Source organism: Eptatretus burgeri, chromosome 1, assembly GCF_056783735.1.
Source record: "Eptatretus burgeri isolate ZD-2024b chromosome 1, Ebu_testis_v1, whole genome shotgun sequence".
In the NCBI taxonomy this organism is placed as follows: Eukaryota; Metazoa; Chordata; class Myxini; order Myxiniformes; family Myxinidae; genus Eptatretus; species Eptatretus burgeri.
In genome coordinates, this window is record NC_140961.1 from 71534065 (window position 1) to 71561833 (window position 27769).

The 27769-nt window shown below is 44.5% G+C and overlaps 1 protein-coding gene across 2 annotated transcripts; it reads right to left on the minus strand.

Moving 5' to 3' along the window:
- Positions 1-301: 301 nt before the first annotated feature.
- KPNA2 (karyopherin subunit alpha 2) lies at positions 302-27532 on the minus strand. Of its 2 annotated transcripts, none has more exons than XM_085887616.1 (11): positions 27404-27532; positions 23557-23622; positions 23162-23302; positions 11241-11329; positions 10685-10950; positions 8737-8831; positions 8323-8586; positions 7780-8013; positions 7016-7198; positions 6668-6814; positions 302-1456 (listed from the first exon to the last, which is right to left on the minus strand). In XM_085887616.1, exons 2-11 carry the CDS (start codon positions 23614-23616, stop codon positions 1364-1366), a joined length of 1572 nt encoding a protein of 523 aa, XP_085743742.1. In that variant the 5' UTR covers positions 23617-23622; positions 27404-27532; the 3' UTR covers positions 302-1363. The 2 variants fall into 2 exon arrangements, with proteins under 2 accessions (XP_085743742.1, XP_085743751.1); XM_085887625.1 differs by lacking the exon at positions 27404-27532 and adding an exon at positions 27351-27369.
- Between the last annotated feature and the right edge of the window lie 237 nt (positions 27533-27769).

Here is a 27769-nt window from a genome sequence, read left to right on the forward strand (position 1 = left end):
ACCATTTTCCAATGACTCAGGACAACAAAAGCAACACAGCAAATTTTATTTGAAGTGGAAAAGAAAGAAAAAAAAGAAAAAAAAGATTTGGGCTGAAAAGTTTCCCCACAAAATAACAACAAACCCTCAATTGAGATTTGAATTTGTCTTCACTGGGGCCAACATTCCATTTCACAGTCACATGGAAACTGGAGGGCATAATTTAATGGTGATAGCCTGAGATTCATCCAAAGACAAGAAGTCGCATTAAAAATTATCGCAAATGGAATTTAAATTCAATCGCTCATTTAATTAAAAAAAAAAAAATTCACTCACATTGGACTCGACTGTTAAACCACCAAACGCAGTGGCACGATGGTTTGCGTCGCTCTGACTGGGAGGTCTGTGGTTCAAACCACAGCAGAGTCATATCAAAGACTAAAAATGGTATTTGTTGCTTTCCTCGGCACTCATAATTTAAAGGATGGAGCATCAACAACCGTATGCAGAGGCCTGATGGGCCTAATGGACTTCTTTGTTAAAAAGTTTCTTCAAAGACAATTCGTATTATTAACCAGACTCGGTGGTGCAATGGTGGGAGAGCATCCGCTCCGTCTGGGAGGTCAGCGGCTCAAATTCAAGCAGTCATACCAAAAACAAAATGGCTCAAGCTGCTTCCTTGCATGATGCAAAGCATTTCAGAATGCAATAGCGAACAAAACCAAAAGGTTAGAAACCATCTTGCAGGCTTGACAGGCCTAACGGCCACATGTGGCAACAAAGTATGAAGTACAGGTCAGCCTCCCCAAAACACCATCAGGAACACTGCTTGTTGATTCCAGTACGACAAAAGTAAAAGACACGATATTAACTACTTGATTAAAATCATTTCTTGTAATTAGCCGATCGTGTTCAAACACGTTAGCCTTTTCAAAATGCAATTTGTAAATGTTAGGAATATGTACACCTTAGACTTTTTGGAAATGGTTTCCAAATGCACTTGGTTTGTTGCTTTGACATCAATGTTCAAAGGACTTTTACACATTACACAGAATTGCATTTTGTTTGGCATATTTTTTTTTTCCACGAACCAATAATGTCACTAACCAGTCACAAGGCATCACTTTATTAATGGCAGGGCAGGGGAACAGCAAAAAGAAAGACGTCACAGTGGATACTCCCAAACCACAGGTGAAAAGAATTGAGGTAACGTGCAAGCAGCGCCTTACCAAGACGATCCCACGTGTTCAAAGACAAAGAGGAACCCCACCCCCCGCCCCCCAAAAAAAAAACCCAACGGATTTTGCACTTGAAGAATATACAGGAAATACTGTACAACAAAATTGCCAGCCAGCAACATCATCAACCTCAAAAAAAACCAAATTCAAAAGGTGAAGTTACTCTCCTGGCTTGACACTTGGAACTCAAACGCATTCTCCAAAACCTCTGGTGCCAAATCGTGAATGTCTTCCTCTTCCTGAAACATCAAGAGGAAAGTAGCAAAACAGTTAGAAATATTGGAGCAATACCGCTGGGCACTCACCTGGTAGCAGCTGGATAAGAACCAGGGAACCACTGGGAGGCATGGATGACCCACAACATATATAACAGAAGAAAATAAATACCTATGGATTCTTTTTTTATTTTCATGCTGTGAACAAACTTTGGTCAAGCACGGTGATGAACATTGTGGTAAAGTTTCATCGAAATCCTACATATGTAGCTTCAGGGAATATGTTAAAAGTATTTGTGGACGGACGGACGACGTGCAATCCCATAAGCTCCCCGGAACTAAGTTCCAGGTGAGCAAAAAAAAAAAAAAAAAAATCAGATTCAATCTCATCCACCTGAAGGGTCAATGAGATGTACACAAAGTATCCCTCCTCCCCCCTCTTCCAGTCAGTTGGGATGATGCCTGTGTTCCAGGCAGAGCACAGAACTGCGTGCAACGACACGGGTGTAGCATTTCCACCAGCCTTGAGAAGTTCAGCATGGATGCCACAGATCCCTGGAGCTTTACCCCATTTCAATCGGTTCACCACAGCCTGTTTTTTTCCACAAACGAAGGTGGACCACAGTTGATTGGAGGGTCAGCAATAGGGATAGCAACACCCCTGACATCCGATTCAACAGCTGGTGGATCAGCCTGGTCCAGCCGGCCTCCTCTGTCAAGAGCCCACCACCCTCTGCTCCAACTACAGCCCACCAATGGATGGTTTTGGAGGAACGCAATGCACAAATTCCCCCGTTAACAGGTCGAGAATCACTTCACCACAGGTGATGCTCCACCCCCTCAGATTCCGTGGATATAGGCCTCCTTATCCACCCTTAGTGCACGTACAGTTTTACACCTGAGCTCCCTGAACAGCTCAGCTCTGCCATTCAGCCTGGCCCTGCGATGGTATCCATTGTCCTGAAAGACAAAAAAACTTTTTTGCCAAACAATGAGTTCCAAGACATCCACCGGCAACATCAAGGATGGTAGTCTTAAAGGCACTCCACAACTCTTCAGGATCCCCGAAAGCACCCAGACCCCCCCCCCCAAAAAAAAACAATCTCCACACAACCTGTTTGCAAACTCCTCAGCTTCCCTCTCATCCTTTGGCTTGCCAACATCCAGCCTGAGCTGGGATGGTACCATTCTCCTGGATTTAAGCTGCAATTTCAGAGTTGCTACAACAAGCCGATGATCAGTATTGAGGAACTGAGCAATCCGGTTGACCCTGCAGTTCTGGATTATCCTCCAGTGGCCATCAACAAGCACATTATCAATCTCCTTTGCCACACCAACAGCATTGGCAGACCAAGTCCAGCGGTGAGCCTGTGGGTACTGAAACCATGGAGCCACCCTAAATCCATGACTTCCTGCAAAGTCAAGGAACTTCGTGCTTTTCGAGTTCACAGTTCAACCCATGGGAACCAATACATGTCTCAACCAACCCCATCAGTTCCAATCAATGCATTGAAATCCCCCAACACAAGAAGAGTATCTTGCCTGGGGCACTGATCAACCACAGACTCGAGCATGGCGTAGAATGCATCCTTCACGGTGAGATCACTCGCCTCAGTCGGAGCATTTACCGAGACCAGGGAAATGACACCCAAGGAGTGACGAATCCTTCGTCTCATAATACGCTCGTTGACCGGTGTTAACTCAATTATCATTGGAATCAGCTTATTGAACACAGCGACAGCAACAGCAACTCCTTGGGCATGGTAACCAACAGATCGACCAGACCAATAGTAGATGTAACCACCTGCCACTATCTGCAATTCGGTCTCTGAACCTCAGAGTGCTGCAATACCGATGTCCAAACACTTGAACTCAGATGACAGAGACAGGAAATCATCCTCTTCGGGATAGGATATTCCAGGCACCCACCCGAAGGGACCGCCTCAGATTCACCCAAGGAGACTGCCGTCTGGTGGACACCTCAGCACCACCCAGACAAACTAACGCAATCTTACCCTGGAAGGTAACCCCATGGTTTCCCTCCTCTCATCAAAAATTGGGGGTCCCGAAGGCTTTGCCCCAACTCAGTCATCCAGTGAGCTGCAGGGCAGCTGCACAGGAGGTACTCCCACGAAGTGGGTTTCTGCACCACGACAGGTTCAATGCATTGTATGTAAATGCTGCTGAAAAATATCAATAAATATCTAAAGGCTCAAAAATGAACTGCTTTTCTCAAAATATGTAAAATCAAAATCTGCCAAACTTACTCATAAGATACTTCAATTCCTTTCTCCACCTGACCTTCATTCCCCAACTCATTCAGATGACCGCAAAATGAACATGACATCAGTAAAACACACAAAACAATGTAATAAAATACCCCCGAGCGGGAGTGCCGGTCATCTCTGCCAGAGATCGAAAGTAACTGTGCCAGACTGGAATAGGGGCAGTTCATAAAGTACGTACGATCCACTTCCGGGTTTCAAAACCACCAACCCCCTCTGTATGCAGGCTAGTGACCACCCACCCACTCCCCTCTGTATGCAGGCTAGTGACCACCCACCCACTCCCCTCTGTATGCAGGCTAGTGACCACCCACCCACTCCCCTCTGTATGCAGGCTAGTGACCACCCACTCCCCTCTGTATGCAGGCTAGTGACCACCCACCCACCCCCTCTGTATGCAGGCTAGTGACCACCCACCCACTCCCCTCTGTATGCAGGCTAGTGACCACCCACCCACCCCTCTGTATGCAGGCTAGTGACCACCCACCCGCCCCCTCTGTATGCAGGCTAGTGACCGCCCACCCACCCCTCTGTATGCAGGCTAGTGACCACCCACCCACCCCTCTGTATGCAGGCTAGTGACCACCCACCCACCCACCCCTCTGTATGCAGGCTAGTGACCACCCACCCACCCACCCCTCTGTATGCAGGCTAGTGACCACCCACCCACCCACCCCCTCTGTATGCAGGCTAGTGACCACCCACCCACCCCCTCTGTATGCAGGCTAGTGACCACCCACCCACCCCCTCTGTATGCAGGCTAGTGACCACCCACCCACCCCCTCTGTATGCAGGCTAGTGACCACCCACCCACCCCTCTGTATGCAGGCTAGTGACCACCCACCCACCCCTCTGTATGCAGGCTAGTGACCACCCACCCACCCCTCTGTATGCAGGCTAGTGACCACCCACCCACCCCTCTGTATGCAGGCTAGTGACCACCCACCCACCCCCTCTGTATGCAGGCTAGTGACCACCCACCCACCCCCTCTGTATGCAGGCTAGTGACCACCCACCCACCCCCTCTGTATGCAGGCTAGTGACCACCCACCCACCCCTCTGTATGCAGGCCAGTGACCACCCACCCACCCCCTCTGTATGCAGGCTAGTGACCACCCACCCACCCCCTCTGTATGCAGGCTAGTGACCACCCACCCACTCCTCTGTATGCAGGCAAGTGACCACCCACACCACTAATCACTTGGCAAAGCCAGCAGTTCTTTATGAACCGATGTCTAAGCCATGACGATGCAGTCCCGAGCGGTGTAATTTACCTTTTCTTTTAATATCAAAGCACGTCATTTATGAAAATAAAAGTACAAATTGACATTCAAAACAATGTTAATGTCATAAATGAAAGCAAGTGTGCAGATAAACTTGTGTTCCATCGTTTCAGTTAAATCTGACAAAAGCTTCAAATGTAATATTTGTCTGAGAGTTCCGGTTCTCAAGTTGATACTTTTATTTTTGTACGTACTTTATGAACGGCCCATACGGGGAATCAGAGCGAAGTTTAAAGGGCTATAAAATCGGAACGAGAGCAAATTTAAAAAAATGGCTCGTGTTGTTCTCGATAATAGTCCATAGTGTCTGAATCACTAATAACATTTGATCTCTCTTGATAAATGAGGGAGGAGATACGATTTGAAATCGACGATTTTCGCAACTTTGACAGCCTCGTGACGTTGACCTCGACCTTAGACGACCTTGAAAGTTATATCGTTGTGCACGTCTCATCGACCTCTATCCATTCCACTATTGGTTATTTGTCTCCACTCGGTTTGATTGTGGACGGACGTACGGACTTCGAGACTTATTATTAGGTCATCTCTACTGAGATAATGCCTGGTGTTGGCTTAGTGGTTAGGGTGGTGGCTTGGGATCCAAGGGTCCTGAGTTCAAGCCCCGTTGGCTGCTGAATTAACACCAGGGGGTTGACTCAGCCTGTCATCCTTCCGAGGTCGGCGAAATGAGTACCAGTGTACTGGTCCCGGTGTATGCCCCGGTAAGAATAGGTGTACCATATCCCTGTGTGTCGTAAGAGGCGACCAGGGTTGGCGTCAGGAAGGGCATCCGGCCATAAAACATTGCCTCAAGAAAAAGCCAACCCCCTGCACAGCAGGGAAAAATGGCTGTAAAAACGGTCATTTATCTCTACTGAGATGACCTAATAATATAATACAAAAAAATTATACATATATATGTAAAAAAAATAACTTGAGAGTTCATGGAACCGCTTGCTGCATCGTCTTGAGGAAAAGGATGGGGGAAAGGTCTTCTAAACTCTTTGCATTAGAGCAAGATTTGCATTTCCAAACACGAGCCACCATTTCGTCCGAGTCTCAATATTCCCCAGCAAATTTGATTGGTCGAGATGGTGTAAAATGTCATACAATTTTGCCCAAGTTCTGCTCAACTGAATATTTGTAGAAGTGTAAACAATGGATTTGTGTTATAGTGGATAATTCAATTCAAATAAGATAAAGAGTATTAAAAAATAAAAATAAAAATTTTTTAAAAAAGTTTTCCCCAGAAGTTTACTGCCGTTGCGTCTTATACCACCTTATTTAACATGTTAAATTAGGTATTTGTGCCCATTCGTGTCCTTTATGACATCTCTGAAAACCAAGTTTCCCATTTGGAATAATTTTCAATTTTGACAGCCAGGCTAAATTAAAAATTACCAAACTCATGTGTGCTCAAGAAGAGTCTGAACAAATTTGCCAAATTCAGAGCCAAAGTACTGCTAAACTTTATGTTCATGTTCCAATTTGTGTTTTACAGTGTCCTACATCATTCAAAATATAAAAATCAATTAAAATAAAGTAATTATTTGATCATAGACAGACGTCTGCCAGACAGACAGAAACAATTGCTTAACGCCACTTTGTGCTACCAATGCAGAGTAACAAACCAAAAAAAATCCCCTTCATTCATGTATGAACCTCACCTCAGAAAAATACTTTGTGATGAGGTTGAGGGCAGCTTTGTAAACATCTTCATTCGGGTGAGTCTGGAGTACTTCCAACCGATCAACACCTCCCAACTCTTCCACCATCAAACACAGTGAAGTCGTCTCATCCACTTGTTGCGCTGCCTAAACAAATAAAATGGCACAGCAACAGGATATCAAACATTATATAAACCACTTTTCCTTCATTTTTCTTCAGTGGAGTAAAAATTATGCTGACCAGGCCACAACACTGCTGCCCCTGACCGGCCCAACCCCCTCGTCTCCCAAAAGTAAACCAAATAATCCAATGTAATAATTTTTAACCACATTCGCTCCACATCATACCGAGAACACATTTTCCAAAGCGTCCAATATGACGAGTAAAAGCTTGCTGTCCTTCACATTCAGCAAACCGAGCAGTGGTTCCAGCAGGCCAAGTTGTACGAGCTTGACAATCTGGCCCACCGTACCACCACTGGTCAGGTTTGTTACAGCCCACACAGCTTCACGCTGGGCTTTGAATTCACCCTGTACAAGAATGCCACACACAAAAGGGATTCATGAAACAGCGCAGCAGCCAATGACTGACCATCAGCAAGCAAATTATGCATCGACAAAGAGCATTCATTTAATTTTCAAAATGCTTTAGTGATCAGGACACAGACAAACAATCGGCATTGCATACATAAATGAAGCATGCACATGTGCGTGACTATAAAGGGGAAGGTTGTTTCAAAGCTTCTCATCCTAAGCAACTTCAGATTAAAACGGTGAAGTCGAGTGATCCTAGTTTGAATGACATTCAAACTCGGATCACGAGATCATAAACTGACATTTGTGGATGGACGTACAGAAGTGACCCTCTTGCTTAACCCCCCCCCCCTTTTCACTTCATGTACCAGGGGTAATAAATTAAAACCACCCGAGAGTGCAGAAGTATGGAATTACAAGTTGTAGGGATAATCAAACTCCTATTTTGAACACGTGACCAATTTTAATGTTCGGGACATCATTGAATCAAGAACTCTCAAGAAACCCAAAGATTAAAGAGCAATTACCATACAAGTTAAAATACACTTATGCCAAGGCAACCTGAAGCACGCACACACCTTCTTTAGCACTTGGACAATCCCAGGTAGTAACCCAGCATCGATGACAGCCTGGATCTGTTCTGTACGTCCTGCAGTCACATTAGACACAGTCCAAGCAGCCTCTTTCTGCACAGAACTGCGTGCATGCTGGAGAAGGCTCTCAAAGAAGGGCAGCGCACCGGCATTAATCACCATCTGAGTTTGCTCGTCTGTGCCAGTGACCATGTTGCCAACTGCGCGCAAAGTAGGCGTCTGTGGATGTAGAAGCATGTGAAGACTCGGATTCAAAGAAAAATTCATTGCTCAAAACCAAAGCACCAGAGAAAAATGGAAGGTCACATCAAGATAAAACACAGCAAATAGGAAGTGTTTATTTTTCAACTCAAGTATTCAATGAAGGCAAAATATATATATATATATATATATATATATATATATATATATATATATATATATATATATATATATATATATATAAAACTCGAGTCCAAGTATTACAAAGTCCGTTCCAAAAATTAAACATACATTTTCTTTTTCTCTGCTCCGAAGCAAAGTGCTCACCAGAATTGAAAGCTCAGGAGACCCAAGAAGCTGGACAAGCCGTGGAACCACTCCAGCTTCAATTACCATCCCGATGCGATCGTTTGCTCCATCGGTCAGATACGAGAGGGCCCAACATGCGTCAGCAACCACTTCCACATCCACAGACAATACCAATTGCGTCAGAGCTGGCAGCATTTGCTGTACAGCTGTCATCGGTGGTGGTGGGTTCTTGTTTCGGCACAGGTTTGACAATGTCCATGTGATGTTACGTTGGTAAGAGACCTGGTAAGGTATTATGCAGCAGTCAATGATGAGCAGTGAATAATAAATTTGTGAGAACAAGTTGCAAAAAATAAAAATAAAAAGCAGAGAAGAAATGTGGAAATTGCACGGAATCCACAATCAACTGCTACATGCTCATCCACAACTTACAGGCAAGGATGAAACAAGAGATGATGTCAAGATCGATAGGAGAGGTGCAATCACACCATGCTTGAGAACAAGGTCCCTCAATATTGGACCATCACCTGTGGGTTGAAATCAAGGAACAATGCTCAACATCAACGGTTGGCAGACTGTCCAAGACAGGCAAAAATCTCACCTTTCCAAATGACAGGTCAATTTTATCACCTGGAAGTTTAATACACTTCACATTCCAACCTCAATCAATTGTCTAAAGCAGGTGATAAGCAGTGACAAAGTATTATTTTTGGACTCAACCACAACCCCTCCCCCCCCCCCCACAACCTGGGGAAATAAAATGGTATTCTTGCAAGCTTGCAGTACAAGAACTGCTACATTCATTATGCCAATGACACGGTCACCTCATTCAGACAAGGGAAATGAACAAGTCTCAGCAGAGAGAAAAAAAAAATATGACAGATGTATGGACAACCCAAAAATACAATGCCTCTGGCGACTTCATCAGAGGTATTAAAAAAAAAAAAATCATAAATAATAAAAATAAATAAATACTGTGCATTCTGTACATACTCCACATGGCTCACCAGCATCCTCGACTATCATTACCAACATGTGGCTCTCAACAGAATCTTTTCATCTCTCTCCCTGTCAAGGATGGAGTGCCCCAAAGCAGTGTTCTGGGCCCAGTCCTGATCTTCCCAAATGATCATGAAATCAAAATCCATCTATTTGCTGATCAATGAGATGATGCCACACCTGTGCCACAACCACCCACATCCTTCAAACAGGCTGCAGACTCTTCAATCTTCAGACCTTGACAATCACAAGATGGTCAAACACTTGGAATATGTCTTTCAATCCTGACAAATCTCACCATCTCTCTGAAAGGACAGACTCACAAACTCTCCGATCTACTTTCTTAATCTTGAGGAACTTCAACAATTCAAACTCCTGGGTCTCACCATCAGCCATAATCTTTCTTGGGCAAACGCCATTTCAAAGTTGGCCTCCAAAGGAAGTCAATGTCTGGGAATCCTGGCATTCAAAGTCCTTCCTTGGCACACCTGAACGCCAATCCACCTACAAGGCCTTCATCCACAACTTGATGGAATACTGCTCTCCCCTCTGGGCTGGCTCCCCTGCATCACATCTTGCTCAGATCGATGTCATGGAAAAAGGCCTTTAATATTATTGGAATCTTCCGTGATGAAGTTGAGTCGATGGGCCGATCACTTCGCCATCATAGACAGATTGGTGGTATCTGTCTTCTCCCAGGTCCTTTCTGGTCTTGCACCTTGCCCTTTCAATGCTTAGCCTCACCATGCTTCTTCAGGGCACACAGTCCACCGTCAACCCCCATTCTGGTGAAATTACCTAAATCCAGGATCACTGCTCGCCTTCACTCGTTCGTTCCTCTCTTCTCCAACCTGTGGAACCAACTTCCACAACCTCTTCAATCACATTCTTCCCTCCAAAACTTCAAAACAACTGCTACTCACCATATAAAATTGTCCCCAATCCAAAACCATTATATTTTCTACCTTCATTAATCCTCTCCTGCCTCCCAATGTTTATCCAAGTCTCCCTCCATCTTGGCCTTCAACTCTGCTGTCGGCGTTTCCCCCTCTCAACTGTTTTGTCCTATTGCGTCCTGATCCATTCAGTGTCCTAACTATAGCTCTTCCACGAGCCTCAGCTATGTATATAAAATATACAGCATCAGTCTTGAAAATATTTAAAACTGTACAAATCAATTAAAACATGCAAACAGGACTAGGTAACTTTGCTGCAACACAATGGGGAGGGAAAAAAAAAGTTTGCGTTAAATAGATAAATAAACTTCTATCCGTAAAGTTGCAATGCCTGGAAAAGAGAGTTTCAATGCAAGTGTACACTCAATTCACAAAGGGAAGGAGACAGCATCCTTATTACTCATATGGAAAATGATAAAACCAACCTGCAATGTTCCCAAGGGCCCAAATGCACTGCTCACTGATGTGAAGGTGGGGAGATGCAACGAGGTGCACCAACGCCGGCACTGCGCCATCATCCACAACCACCTTGGTGTGCTCACTGTGTCCGGACGCGATGTTGGTGAGAGCCCAGGCTGCTTCAAATTGCATTGTACTGCAGTCATGTGCCAGAAAGCCCACAAGATGTGGCACAAGGCCAGAAGCAATCACCTCATCCAATGGGGCGTTGCGCTCTCGTGACAGCAACTTCCTGAAAGTGAGAATAAAAAAAAAGAATAAAAAAAAATAGAACATTGTCACTCAAGGGGAACAGCCAAATCAGAGGGAAACAATCAGCCCCCTTCCAAGCACCAGTGAAAGAATTTGGTGTTGGGAAAGTCACCAACAATGTCCAATTCATTACCAAAATAATGAAGTTTTCCCCATTAAATGCCAAATTGAGCACCTTCACCCCACCAAATAGTTAAGTTCCACCAATCCACAAGCAAAGCAAATCAATCCTCGGATGCATTTTACAGTGACGAGTTCAGCAATACATACCGTACACCCTGTGTCGCCTTAAACTGCAGATCAGGATTCTGGCTTGTAACTCCAGCAATTATTTCCTCAAGCGTCATGAGACGAGCAAGCTGCAGGAAGAAACAGCGTATGATCAGGAAAACATTGTACCAAACTTTGTTACAATCAAACAAACAGGCACGGCAGCACTTTTTTCTCCACAACAAAGTGCAAACTACGACCAAACACTTGGGTGGGAGTAATCGCTCGCAGTCACGCAATTAGATGGCGAGGATCAACACCATTGATTAGAGTCATGAGGTCAATTGTTCGAGGTAAACAAATGCTGGCAGTGCCATCTAACCAAGCATACCAGACTCAATCTGTGGCCACCCCACTGGCCATGTATGGTTGTAGAGTAGCTTGCATAAGCTCATGATGCCCTACCATTGGACTGCAGGACAACTAAGGCTCAGCAACCAGTCAGCACTTTCATTTTGACAGCTATAAACCTTTTGAGGTCAACCGTTCATTGCATCACCTGGGCTGCCAGCCACCGACCAGATAATTCCAAGGTCCGACGAGCTGCAATTTTTACACAGCCGTAGCTGCTTGACTTGGACTGCTGGCCGAGCAGGGTTACACTCAAATGTTTCCACAATACCTTTCTATTGGCATGGCAAATGAACTGGAGGCCACACCTGATCGTCTGAGCAGAACAGATTGGTGCAACACCGGCCAACAGAGCAAATCAGGTGCAGTACAACTATACTTGTACACTGTGCGTCAGACCAATGAAGGAAAGGACAACCGAGACAGACAGGAAATAACCAACAATTACTTATCACACACAAGCAAGCAAACCCCCAAAACCTGCAGAGAGTTCGTGCCATGATCATTTTACCACCGGTCACACAGAAGCATGGCATGTTGGTCACATAGAGGGAGGAACAACAGCAAAGCACAAGTCTGCCCGAAGGACCGTCTTGCCATTACCATTGGGCAGGGCTAGCTCAACCGGGCCAGCACAAGGTGTGCATGGGCACAACATATCCCCATCTTTTCTCATCTCTCCATCTTGTCCTTCACCCATGTTTCCATTCCATGATTGGATGCATGTTTGCACCAAACACAGAGTGCCGAGTAACAGAATAAGGATCCCATGGCACGGGTGGTGCTTATGGAATAATGGGAATTGTGTACGTGTTGTACATATACAAGTGAATTTGCCCCATTTATAAACAGTCTTGACAAATCCTGTCCATTTTGATGGCGATACAAGGCAGTCATCAGTGGCCAGATTTTAAGTGGGCTGGTTTATAGATCATAGGAAGCTGTTACACAACACATTGGTTCTGCTCGTCAAGCAAATCAAGATCTGTTGCGCAACTGCCAGCACAATATTCACTCCGACTCCGGCTTTGTATGGTAACAACTTTGGGCGTGGGATCCTGCAGGAAATTATGGGGCGACAGGCCATCGCGGTCTTTAGAAATGTGCCAAACTCCTTGGAGCTACCTGGAGGCAACATATACACAAAAACTAGAAGGGCACTCAAAGCGCGTACCTCACCCACGTAATGCCTGCTCCATGAGAACATATCGTTACTAATCTGGCAGCCATGTGCACACAACAGCCAGATCCTATAGCTCAGTTATATCGGAAAGTATGTGTTTCTAGTTAGGGTCACGTCCCTAGTCTAATGGGAATTGAATGTTCGTGCGTTGGAGTTATTTTGATAGTAAGGGTTTTCTTTTACATCACTTTCACAACACTGCTCACAGCATTCTTCGCGCTCGCTGGAGAGCGCGTGCAGAGTTTAACATGAGCATGGCATCCCTCTTTGGCCAATCGGCAAGGAGTGGGCGTCTCACTCGCCCCATCTCCCACTCAGCACCATCGCCATTACGCACATGGCCGGAGGTGAGGAGGTAGGCGGAGCTACAAATGCCTCTGAATGGGACTCTGCCCAGAAGGGTGGGAGTTGCCCCGCCTACCGTGGGCCTGTCCAATGGGAGACAGCCAGGGAATCGCACAATGGGTCCAACCAATCAGGAGGCGAGTGACCAGGAGAAGAAGCCCCTCCCTCCTGCAGAAAGAGGGTGGTTGTCGGGTCCAGAGAGATTGCGTCCCGTGTGGCTCGAGGCGCTTCTGCCTGGTCTGCGGCAGACGGCATCACACGCATCCGAGGGTCTCGTCTGGCGCATTATGACAAGCGGTCGACCATCCCATCATGGGAGATCACCTCGTCTCGCCTCCTCTGGATTTGGCTGCCCTGGTCCGTCCTTTGGCGACCGGAGCTCCGGGAAGGGGTGGGTGACCAGCTGCGCGCTCGCGGCCAGGTAGCCAGCCGTCCTGACTCCCAGCCGAACTATCCTCCTTGGCTGGAGAGCCGAATAAAGACCTCGATGTCCATTTTCTTTTTGGGTGTGTGTGTGCGGGCCTGTCTTGTCTAAGTAGAATTGTTAAGTGCCTGTGTTCCTTGTACATTATTTGCCTTGCTATAGTCATGATAACTCTGCTCTGTGTTCCCCTCCCCGATTATTGTTATAAATAAATACCCCTATTGTTGAATGTACCAGCTCGTTTGTGTCTTTCATTGGCTTAGCATGGTGCATGTTGGAAAATAGTGAAGCGGAAAATTGTTCATTTGGTCCGCTGCGGCTCTGCGGGATCCGAGCCGTTACCCGTGACTCGGATCGGACAGAGTCGGCAGAGAGTGTGCTTTCCCCGGTAGTTGGACGGCGTGAGTACTTCGGTAAATTGGAATTAGACAAGGGGACCCTACCTCACGCCGTCCAAATATTGGCGACGACGGTCCTGGAAGGGACCCGTGCCTTTCGGAGTTCTCCGAGAAGCACGATCGAGATTCCGGGTGTTCGGTGGGGCCGACAACTGCTCCACCGAGCGGTCGTGCTCGCCGCAGACACCCCGGCCCACAACAATATCGGGCCCAATACACTTTTTTTTTAAACATGCTATCCAGGATGATATCGTTTTTGGCCCCATCTCTCAATGGTGAAAAATCACTTCAAAAGTTAAATAAATCTCATCTCCAGATTTTCACCAAAATATAATCAGTATGTCCTCGTCACACACCCAACCTGTCCTTGTCACACAATCCACGTTTCATCCGAATCCTTCCACAACTTTGAGATATCGTGCTCTATATCGCTTTTGGCCCGATCTCTCAATGGTGAAGAATCACTTAAATTCTAGTAGTCGGATCCGGATCTTCACCAAAATCTAATCAGTTTGTCCTCGTTACACAAAGAACCTGTCCACAACTTTTTGAGATATCCTGTACACGAACAGACACAGAAAGGGGTGAAAACAACCTCCTTCACCTTAGGTTATGGAGGTAACAATCACAGCAACAGATGAATTGATATTTAAAAATAAAAAAATAAATAAAAACCTAAAACTGACACTAACTGCTGGCAGTGATGATCGGGTATCAAGACGTCGGCTTTGATAAAACGCGAGACTGACGAGTTACAGACCAATTTACACAAAGTGTATAATGTATTTTATTTTTTGCTTGTTTATTTATTTATTTATTTTTACAGATGCAGTTGGCCCTTTTTCCTGGGGACTGTCGGTATCAATTGAATTGGCGTTTAAATCACCTGAACACGAAGCAATAAATGTGTGGGAAATGTCACTGTGGGTCCACAGGGTAAACCGGTAGTCCGAGTAATACGAAACCCTCATAATAATAAATAGAAGAAAAAACAAACAAAAGGTTACCCAGCCTTGTCAGCTCTGTACCCAAGTTAAAAAAAAAAAATATATATATATATATATATATAGATATATATATATATATATATATATATATATATATATATATATATATATATATATATATATATATATATATATATATATATATATATAAATATAATGTAGTGCACAAAATATAGTGTAATCAAGAGCAGCATAAGAAAATCCAATGAATGCTTTGCTGGTGCATCAATGGAAAGTCGTGACGACACCAATTAAATGCGGGAAATTAGCTTTAACCGATATAACATGGCAGTTCAAATTCACCAATTATTATTTTTTATCTTTCCAAAACAAAGTTTTTGCAAGATATGTTAGTCAGCGTGTTTTATTTATTTAATTCAATTTTTTTTTGTCTGTCTGTAATCACGTATCGATCACTCTGCAGAGCACAGTTATCATTGGAAATTTTTGTAACTTCGCATAGCAGAGGCCTATAGAGGTCCTTTCAGCGCATAAAATTTTGAAGATCAAGGTCAAAGGTCAAGGTCACTTTGTCACAAATCAGGGGAGTCGACGAAACCTTTATTTTTTTGAGTAATTTTGATCGGATAGTCTTCAAACTTCATGGGAATATCGTTCATGGTCTGGCGCTCAGCTGATTAATTTTGTGGCGATCGGCCTTGACCTTCATAGTTAGCGCTGGAGGTCGAAAGTTTTTGACCCCAAGGTCAAATTTTGAAATCTTAGATACCATAGAGTAATTCCTCAAATGAAAGCGCTTGTTAAGTGCTTGTTAAGTGCTTTCCAGATCTGTCAAAAGTTTGACGCTATGACGTCATGACGGAAAAAAAAAACGGATTTTTCATGAAAATTTTATTTCCTCAGTTCTCATCAAAATCTCTTGATATTTCATGTACAATGGTCCTGGAGAGATACCATTAACCGTACGAAAATATAAAGGTCAAGGTCACAAAAAGGTCAAGCATCAAGGTCGATGAAACCCTTATTTTGAGTAACTTTAATTTAATAAATAAGTCACTCATGTTCACATTTTGGCAAGATACTGGTCACCCTGGGGGTGACATTGGTTTTTTATTTTTTTTGTTACCCAAAATCTTGCTTTTACATTTGACCAATTTTCTCGGCACCAACATAATCATTGGAATAGGACAGCAGTCTTTGCAGCCAGGAACATAAGATCCTGCAATTATAATAAATAAATAAATACACTTCCAACTTTCAAAAATTGATGCATTGCTTGGTCACAGCATTGTACAAAGGTTCCAGATAGTTCACTCATTGTCACCCAAAAAGTCTTGAGTTTCCAGTTTGTCAGAACAAAGCAGTAAACACAGCCATTTTGTTTGCCAGCTTGCTTTTCTGTTTCATCCTCTTCTTGCATTTCATTCAGCTTGTTTACGTCCATGTGGCCTCCCCCCCCACCCCCTTTACCGGATCCCGTACTGCTACTCTGCTGGTGTTCCCCCCCTGAGTTCCAATTTGTTCCTTTCCATTCTGTCCTCACTTCTATGGGCCTTGATCATGCAAACGACAAAAAAATATATTAAAATTAAAAACATCCGGCAAACAAATCTTAAAGTGGCTAAATAATTTCAGAATCAGAGGGAAGGGCTTTCTTCAAAGATGCATGGGATAGTTGGTTGATCTGCGAATGCCACTTCAGCTTAAATTCATTACATAGTTTTAAGTGAATCAAATTAGTCACTGATTCTATCGGAGGACATCTGTGACCATGAACATTCAAAGTTAACCGCAGTCTTTGGCTGATGGAGCAAGCCTGGGTCCGCTTCAAAACAAACTTGCCCAGAATTAGGGGATTACATTATGCTTTTACTCATTTCATGATTCAGCAGATATGCAATTTCACTTTTACAGAAGAAAATTTAGTTCATGAATGCCACACCAGGAGCATTTCAAACTACATTCATGAACTATAATACTTCCAATTAGTCTTTGATGAAAACAGGTTTTTATTTTTTTGAAACCAGGTATTTAAACAAAGGCCTTTCTGATCCAAACTTGATATTGTCGCGGTGCTGGCGGTTAAGGTTAATCCCCCCCGGACCCAAATTATGGTGACGGGCAGTTAACACCGCCAGCCTGGATAGCAGAGTGGTTTTTTTCCCCAATAGGAAGTGGACACGTTAATCCTGAGAGATTATAACGTGCACAGGAGGGCATGAGGCGCAATGGCAGAGCGACAGAAGCACAGATGGATGCACAGGGGAGGGGGGAGGGGGCGGGTTATACTCAAACCCCACGACAAATACACTGGCACAGCAACTTAAAATAAACACGGGAATTTAATGGCAATAGAAATGCTGACAAGGAACAATAACCAGAATATAATATGCAAGGTAAATTAATCCTAAAGTCTAAATCAAGGCACCGAGACAGACTTAAATATGGACAAGGGGAAACAAAATCAAAGAAAATCCTTCCTTTATTCTGGCATTTAACTTGGTCCAGAAATGGTCTTTATGGAACGTGGAATCGAGGCGCTTTGATTTGCACGCGTCGACGCACGGAAAATGGCACCAGGCTGCTCTCGTAGCGGGAACATTCATCATGCAATTCGTGAGCAGTGTCCAACACCAAGGCTCACCGACCATCATGCAGCTTCGTTAACGCACCTGCCGATACACTCTTTGCAGAATGGTGCCATCCCCTTAGGCGACACACATGAGGTTCTGAGGTCCGTCCTACACGACCAGCCAAGAATCGATGGCCAACATCTTGCTCAGTACGCAAGCCAAAATCGCCTCAGCACGAATACGGGAATCTTATAATCTTCACGTGTCAAAGGAAAGCCAGCCGTGAAGCCCTGTTCTTACAGGCCATCCCCGAGCTACGTTCCCTCGACCGCGTGCGCCTCTCACTTGGCACTCGTCCATTCCTCCCATGTATCCTGTCGTCAAACTGAACAACCGTTCCACCTCCAGGGCGTGGCTTGCTCACACAAAAACCGGGAAAGAGCCTCTGCCCGCTCGGCACCAAAGGGCCTCTGCGCACTCGGCACGCTTTTCTTATAGTTGATATAAAAGCGCAACTCCATATTTGCTGGTTTTGTAATACAAAAATAGGGAAAAGTCACAGGGGGTCAATCACATACTGGGGAACTTAGCCTTAATCCCAATCGAACACCACCCCCCCCTCAATTAACAAAGCATCACTTCCAATGTGGTGACACGTAACACTTAAGCTCATTTTCCCTACTTGATTACATTGAGATGTCTCCTACACATCCTCCATTCAATACAAACTTTCTGAATAAATTACTCCATCCACCTCCACAACAAGAACAATATTCACTTTGCCAAGCTCTCCAGAGATTCGCTGCAAAGTGTCACAAAGTTGTTGTGAATGAAATCATTGCAAGCACTAGAGCTGGGCCAAACGTTTTATATCCTGCACTGTAAACCCAGAAATGGTAAAAAAAACTCAATTGTAAAGCACAGACATTAGTCGATACTGGTGACGAGAACCAAAAATGTGCAGATTCACCAAGTACACATTGCAATAGCACTCTGCCTAAATTCACTACCTCTTACACAAGCAACAACAGACAGAAAGCTTCTGAAATCACAGCTTTCAGAACACTTCGACAAAGTAGAACAAATCATTTGGCCTTGTGGGGGATTTTGCAGTCTTGGTCTCTGCCTTTCAAAGAATTTCAAAGCTCCTTCAACTCGAAAAAGTGTTTTCATGTTGAAGTCTCCAGATACATTATGAACTTTGCTGAAGCCAAATTTAAAATTAAGGTAGTTTCCAGCATCATCAAGACCACAAGCTAAAATATATATATATATATATATATATATAAAAATAAAACAAAATAAATATATAAATATATATTTATATATTTACAAAGCAGACAATCAAGCCAACAGAAACTTTCCTCCTTCAAGATGTCTCCAACCCAAGTATATCTCCCTGGTTACTCCCTCCTCCAGTATGACAGACCTGAACCTCATCCTGGTGGAGAAGTTGCTCTCTTCAAAGACTATTCCTCACCGTCCAAGCACTACCCTCACTCCCCCACACCCCCAGGAATACCTCTGGCTACAGCTTTCCCTCCACTCCCACCTCATGTTTATATGTGTGCTGTACTGTCCACCAAACAGTGGTGACTCAATTTACACCTCACTATCCAAAAACATGGACCAACTTCTATTCTCTCATCCCAACTCTCTTTTCTTCAAATGTGGTGACTTCAATTGTCATCACACCAGTTGACTGGGTGTGGGTACCTCTCTCACCTGTCATGACACTTCAGCAAAAAACTTCTGAGACAAATTGGGACTGACTCAATCGGTCAACTTCCCAACCCAGACCTCAACCAACAGTACTCCATCTCTGCTGGATCTGATTGACAAATTTCCATGAATACATCTGCTGTTCTTCCTCCGCTTCAATCGGTTCTTCTGACCACGTGCTTGTCAAAGTAAACATATTTCTGGCTGTTATTAGAGACCTACTTCAGCACCATCAAGTCCGGCATTTCACTCAAGCAAAGTGGCAGGGTCTCGAAGCAGCCAACCAACTTCAAGACTGGTCTCCCATCACTACTTTCTCCAACATCAACTCATTCTGGGAATTCTTTCAAAGAAACTTGCTCTCCCTCATGCACAGATTTATCCCCTCTCATCAGTTGTCCTACCCTTCCTCCCACCAATGGTTCACTGAAGCTTGTGGCGAGGCAGTTGTCCTGAAACAACTTGTCTTTGCCTCATGGAAACCAAACCCAACTGAGGGTAATCTCAGAATAAGTGAACATGTACCCTCGGGAGAGCCAGAAAACATCTTTCTAATCTCAAGTCTGAACTCTCAAACCTCTCTTCTCCTCCAAATCCTGGTGGCATCGAGTCAAATCTGTTTGTTTTTGTTCCCCCTCCATCCCCTCCCTTACCACAAATGGCTGCACTGCTGACACTACACGTGAACAGGCTAAATGCCTAAACTTGGTGTTTGTATCCAAATCTTGTGTCCGAAACCCATCGCTTTCTGTACCCACCTTACCCAGTCACACCCAGCTGTCCCTTTCTCCTGACAAGGTGGAGAGTTTGCTGTCAAACCACGACTCAGATTCTGCAACCGGTCGACAATCAGCTCACATGTCCAAAAAAACCTGCTCCACTACTCTTGCTCATCCTGTTCTATTCACCCTTTCATTTGCTCAAGGTCATCTGCCATCTGCTTGGAAATCTGCTAACATCACTGCCCTGCATAAAAGGTACAAAAACAGATCCCTGCAACTACAGACCAATCAGCCTTCTCCCAATCATCAGCAAGGTGATGGAATCAATCATCACTTCTGATATTAAATTCTTCCTCTTCTCCAATGGCTTGATTTCCAATCAATTTGGTTTCAGACCAGGTCACTCTACCCTGGATATGCTGCTTCTGCTCTCGCAACAATGGATGGAGGTCCGCAATGCCAGACATGAAATCGGAGCCATATCCCAAGACTTTTTTTCGTAAGATATAGCACGCTTTTGACTGTCTGACACCCTGCCTTGCTCACCAAACTCTTCCTATGGTATCCAAGGCCACTCATGGCTCACAGACTTCCTCTCCAGCCACAGCCAACATGTGGCCCAAAATGAAGTTCTTATCCCCTCTTCCTGTCCAGGCTGGAGTTTAAGGTAGCTTTCTGGGCCGGTTTTTTTTCTGGTTTTCACCAATGACCTCTCTGACTGGAAAATCCTCTATCTCTTTGCTGATGACTCCACCCTCTGTCATCCCTCAGACCGGCAAGCCACAGCTTCTTCGTTCTCTGCAGACCTGGATAAAATCACAAACTGGTCCAACACATGGAACGTCTTTCAATCCTGACAAATCTCAAACTCTCACTGCGTCTCTAAAAGGAAAATTTAGACCCCCCCCCACCCCACAAAAACTACTTTCTCAACAATCCTCTGGAAGATGTCTCATCATTCAAGCTTCTGGGTCTCACTTTCTTACATGATCTTTCCTGGGAAAGCCACATTTCCAACCTGGCCTCCAAAGCCAGTCGCCAACTGGGAATCGTCCATTGTGCAAAGTCCTTCCTCAGCACACCTGAGCTGATCACTGACAAAACTTTCATCCACAGCCTGGAGTACTGTATTCCCCTCTGGGTGGTGCTCCTGCCCCTCACCTTTCTCGGCTTAATGCTGTGGAAACCAAGGCTTTTAGGATCATTGGTATCTCCCGCGATGAGGCAGAGTCTTTGGGCCTCTCTCACCGCAGGCAAGTCGGTGGGCTTTCTGACTTCAACCGCCTGCTCTCCGGTCACCCCACCCACCCCCCCCCCCAACAGCGATACATCTCATTTCCGCAGGGCACACAAGGTCAGCTGGCAACCCCCTTCTGGTAAAACTACCAAAACCACGAATTGCTGCTCACCTTCACCCTGCCATTCCTCTTTTTTCCACACCTTTTGAATGAACTCCCACTCTTCAATCCCATTCTTCCCTCCAGGCCTTCAAAACAGCTGTTCACCACCACCTATCTTCCCCCATCCAAATGCTCGATCTTTTCTACCCCCATTAATCCACCCCAAACCCACCTCCTTCAAATTCCCTGCTTTCCTTCCTGAAAGTCCCTGTAATGTCCATCTTGTATACCCCATCCCTCTCCCTTCCACATCTCTCCTAATCTCTGTTCCCAGTGTTTTGTCCTTCCCCTCCCATCCCTCTTGCTGTGTGTCACCTTGCTCACCTCGCCGTCCACGATTTCACACATCTGTGCTTACGTTTTCGACACCCTTTCTCTCCGTCCACGCCGATACTCCCATGGTTACGCGGAAAAAATAAACCCCGCCCACTTCAGACTCCTTAGGTTTTCATAAGTTTAACACTTTCAATGCCTGGATAACAATATTTTCCTTCATTCAACATTACCTGTTGAAACTGTACTGTATTGCCAGAAAACGCAACTTACCTTTTCCATCTTCCAGCACGGACAAAATAAACCCTGCCCACTCTGAACTTGTTTGGATTTCATAAGCATTTTAGCACTTTCAATGTTTGATAATATTTTCCTTCATTTTACATTACATGTTAAAATTTAATTGTACCGTATCGCCGGAAAATATAACAATTTGAAAATTTACATTCTGTGTCTTCCTGCATCTGCTGCATCATTGTCTTCTGGCTGTTGGTGAGGTGTGGTATTTTATTGCGATAAAACTTTGGATCCTGTTTATTTAATCATGGGTCCAAAACATGCATTAAGTGGTGCATCTGCTGAAGAGCAGAATTTTCAAAAAAAAAAATAAAAAAAAAAGTGAAGAAAGCAATGACAAGCACAAAAAGCAAAAAATAGACAGACTTGAGAGTGGTGCACACGTGTTGGTGAACGACTACGTCAATGAGTGCATTAGTCATAAATGTAACGATAAAATTAGGGCTAGATCAACATAATATATCTCCACAAAGGCAAGAGCTCAACATAATAGATGAGGGATTTGAGAGTCGCTCCTGGGAGATCAATCGGCTACCTCCGTGCCATGGCTATGTTCAAGCAGAACTGGCCAGGGCTACCCACCAACAGCACTCCAAGCAGTAATGCCTTCTTATTGATGGTAAATCTTACTTATTTTATCTTTTATTACTCAACTGTTCTTATTTTTTAAATTAAATGTATTTTTTTATTCATGATTTTTGGACTTATTTGGGGAGGCTGGAACGTATCTCTGACTTGCATGTAAAAATAGTACTGTTCACGGAAGTTTAGAGGAACATAACCCCAGCGGATGGCAAGGGTCTGCTATAAATAAATAAAAAATTTTTTTAAAGATATACATGTTTAGTACTTCCCAAGTGCATCAGAAAGTTGAAATTTAGTGAAATTACAACTCAAAGCTACAATTCCAGAAAGAGAAAAAGACAAAATATCTGTAAACAAAAGCGAGCCGGTGGAGGCTCGCTCCCTTGGCCATGAAAAGGGAGGAGCTTGGATTGTGTCGGTGGCACATCATTTTCTCAGTCGGGATCGAGCTCTGGCTGCTCAGTCAGTCTTCATTTAATTGATTTATGGGCTCATCAAATGCAAGCACGATTCACTTCATTAAATATATAAAACTATCACAAGATGCTTCATGAAATAAATACAGGTTGTATTTATTATTTCTGCACATAAATGCACTCGTACCCATTTGTACAATGCAACCTTGGCAGACTCCTCGTAGTATTAAATAAGGCCGTCATGTCTACAAGCTGCAGATATACCGTGCAATTGGTGTGCCGCTCCTGAAGCGGAGACACCTCCAGCGATTCAGAAACGTCGACATTACGACGTTTCTGAATCTGCTCATCTTTCTTTTCCTTGCGAAGTTTCACATTCACATCGATCCTTCTCTGACGCCGTTCCTAAAGGAAGAAAAAAAAAAAAAAAAAAAAAAGTGGTCAATACCTCCAAAAATCATTGCCGATTGTGTTTTGACACCAAATATCTTTCAATAAGTCATGTGGAAAGGGGGTAGGGATGGGGTGCAGTGTTCACCTAGCATGCAAAAAAACAAAAACAAAAAGTTTGTTATTAAAAAGACTCAAATTGGGATGTTATGGGCAATAGCAAAGTAGAAATTGTTACCCTTGGTGACGAACCAAATTCTTGGACAAACCTTTGTATCTTTCCCTTTGTTCTTGAACTGCCCAAAACGCACATTTTCATTGCTCGCCATGGTACCCTGACACACCAAAAGATTGATAAAAAAAACGATTGGAATAAATAAATAAAATTGAAAGCTTTGCACACGTTAAACAAAAAAGCTATTTATGTATGCACGCAAAACCCCGTGTCCACCACAATGATAATGACCAAAGACAATTATTTTTTATAATCCTGATGGGCAACCTTATGTGGCAAATTAGAAAAAAATAAAAACATATCAATAAATTATCACACATGCTGTTTGGTAGGAAGTGTGATGATATCCAAGATGAGACCCAGGATGCACTTTACCCCACCATGGCAGGCAAAGTGATTGATTGCAGGCTTTGCGATTCCTGGATATTGTCAAGCAGGACTTTGCGATGGCACTTAGCTCCTGCTTTACCATGTCCAGACGTGGCACGAGTGGTTGAATTCAAAACAGAAAATACTCATTGGAACAGGGGAATTAACCCGAGGAAGCACCGACAAGTGCTCGAGATTTCTAATCTGACCGAGCAACCGTTTGTCGCAAGCATATCCTCCAAAAGCGGTTTGAGCCGATCTTCGAAACTACACTGCAACCAGTACAAGAGCAGAATCCCACCCCAAAATCAGACATATCTATGAACAAAGTGAATGGCATGGGAGAAGGATTATATGAAACAAATAATCTCAAAGTAATATAAAGTGTTAACCCTCGAAACAAACAGCAAACAAATGGCAAATTCCTGAGCAATTCTTATCTTCTGGCCAGCCCTTTCATTCATTGGACAAAGAGTTGAGGGAAATGCACAACAATCTTGAAAGGTTGTTTTCAAACCCGTTGGTGTCAAAGCTGTGCAGGAGTTGTGAAGCAGCACGTCGGGATCCGATCGCCGGCGAAACAACTCTTGCTCAATCAGGCATGAAAAAGCTCCTCAGTTCTCAGCTCGACACATTCAGCCGTTCTCAAAGCTTTCTACTGTGGCGATCGAAAGCGTCAACGTTTCTACAATCAGGCATCAATAGCTCCGCTTCTCGGTCATGAATTGGAAACGGTGCAAGATAAGCAGATAAGCCTTGTACCATGCCAACGTGGCCAGTCTCATGGTGAAGCTAATTGATGACTTTCACAATGTCGTTTAACTTGCCAATCAGCTCAGCTTTGACCAATGCAGTTTTACTAGACCTGCAAGGCTGTGCACCCATTTTTAAAGGAGATTTAAACAAAGGAAAACATAAAAAGGAGAAGTCTGAAGAAGGGAAAAACAAACACCTATCTGCACGTTACAGCGACGCATATCTAAACTCACTTACTGTAAGTTATGCTTGTACTAAACTAACACCAAGTAGCTAACGAAACTATACCAAGCAGTTACATTAACCCTGAAGGATCATTCCCACAATAATATACACACACAAACTGATGATAAAATGTACAAGTTACAAAATGCCCAATACACTCAATCACATCCCACTCTCGCACACCCAACACAGATTATATTACCTTGGCAGATAGCAGCAGCAACAACCACAGCACAACTTCAACTCTTCCTCAGCACCCTACAAACCTGGCTCACAATCAGACTACAAGTATGCCCCTCAAAATCGAGGTACTCTTAACAAATTACACCGAAGAATAGTGGCGCACACACACACACACACACACACACACACACACACACACACACACACACACACACACACACACACACACACACACACACACACACACACACACACACACACACGATCAGTCATAGACTACGCCAGCTCATCCTGGTATTCCAACATACCAAACACATAAACACCTTACAGACCATACAAAACACTGGCATCAACACCCATCAAGTTCACAGGTTGAACATTAACACCCATCAAGCACCGACACAGGTAAAAAAGGTATTTAAAATAAATAAAAAGACATGGCCAAGTTTGGACATGAGGTACACAAATCCTTGCAGCTGCAAGTGCCATCTTGAATCACCCATGCCACGACAAGTCCAAGCACACAGACAAAAAAAAAAAATCCTTAAAAACACCCCCCCCCCCCCACTAATAAAACTACAAAAAAAAAAACATCCATTATCCAATCTCATGTGTACAAGATCTCGTTTTTCGTGGCAGTTCAAGGTCAGGGGCAGTGGTGGATCAATTTACTCCAAGTACGTCGGTCAGTCGGTGATATTGGTACACACCGAAGCAATCTCCGATATTTGGAGTGGTTATCCGTTGCACAGCAGTTACGTTTCGTGATAGATTCTTCAACAGTGTCCCTGCCTTTGTGTGCGCAAACGTTTTGATTCATTTTAAATTTATTCACGTTAAGCAGGAACAGAACACTCTCAAAGTTGATATGCAGTCAAATTGGCCTGCTCAGCACATCAACACAATGTATACCGCCTCAAGAGGATCACCACGACCAAGTGCCTACAACTTCCCACGTGAGGCGAGGGTGGCTTCGGTATGGTTCACCCTTCACGGCTCGTTGAGTTCGTTTGTGCATGCTTGTAAACCAAACTCAGATTTCTGTTCTTCAGTCTTCTTCGATTCAAATCATTCATATCGTAGCGAGTGCGTCGGATGTGTTGAAATCTGCAGGCAGGGCAATCTGCACGCCCAGCAAGGTGAAACTGTGGATGACACCCAACCCCGAAACCTTCACATCTCACGATGCAAGAGAACGGGAACAGGAACGGGATTTGATAATGTCAGAAAGGTCAATACACACAATCAATAACCTGGGCATCAACCCCTCAACCACCCCCGCCCCCTCCACAGAAATTACTCCCCAGGTTTGACAGTATACACCTTTCACAACTCCAATGCAAACACCAGCCACAGATTTTGCAGTACAAACATGGACACAAACACCGACCTCCACCAGGTCATCCACCATACAAAATTGATTAATTATTTAATTAAACATGGAAGACCGCACAGCCCCCGGCTCCACGAAGGCAAGAGCACGACATCTTACGTGCGATGGATCTTTGGTGAAGGGCTTGTCGGTGCAGAACCGAGCAGACCCAAATCAACTCCCCAACACCCACGTCCTCTTCAACAGACAAAATTATTCTCACGTTCTTGTGCAGTTATCAGAAGGGAGTTCGGCACAAGTCTTTCACGAACCGGTTACCCAGGCCCGACGGTCGAAGCTCGCAGAAGGGAGTTCGGCACAAGTCTTTCACGAACCGGTGACCCAGGCCCGACGGTCGAAGCTCGCAGAAGGGAGTTCGGCACAAGTCTTTCACGAACCGGTTACCCAGGCCCGACGGTCGAAGGTGAGGGAAGGAATTTGCAAAATTGAAAGCACAAGCCACTTAAAATAAACATATAAAAGCATCTATTTATTACGTACATGGGATGTACACAACGTCAGCACATGGTTAACACTTCGGCGGACGTGATGTCCGCCTGGGCGATCGGAAGGGAGTGTTACATATCGAGTGGACGAGGAAGGGAGTGTTACATATCGAGTGGACGAGGAAGGGAGTGTTACATATCGAGTGGACGAGGAAGGGAGTGTTACATATCGAGTGGACGAGGAAGGGAGTGTTACATATCGAGTGGACGAGGAAGGGAGTGTTACATATCGAGTGGACGAGGCCACTTCGGGTGGGGAAGGAGTTTGCGCTCATCGATCCAACCGTACACGGTGAAACGATCGCCAGTGATAAGGAAGGAGCACGGAGCGCTCCTTTTAATTAACGGGACGGACAAAGGTGCTTCTTCATTGATCGACCCTGACGGTGTCGCCTCGGCCCACGGGGTCGAACTTACCCGAGAATAACGAGGAATCCGAACGGATCACGCGAAGACACGAACACACTCACGATGATTGTTGTTGTTGTTGTTGCTGTTGCTGTTGTAGAAGCGGTTGTCGTTCTTCCTTTTCTAGAACAGTCCAACCGGCTCGCAGACGAGGCCGCAGTGCGGGTTCGTCCTTAAAGAGGCGTATTTATAAGCCTCGGCCTCGGTGCCTTTTGATTGGCTCCGCGTTGACGGCGGGCGCTCTGATTGGTTCATTCAAACCGTTCCGCCGTTAAATGGACTTGAGAGTCTGATGTTGGTTTAAAACGCTCTTGTTGCGAGTCAAATTTATCGGGAATGTTTCATCAAAAATTCAGCTTTGATAAACGTGCCTCGATATTTGAGGGAAGGTTTAGGTTTGCTCGACTTTTTACTCGTTCCTGTTATTT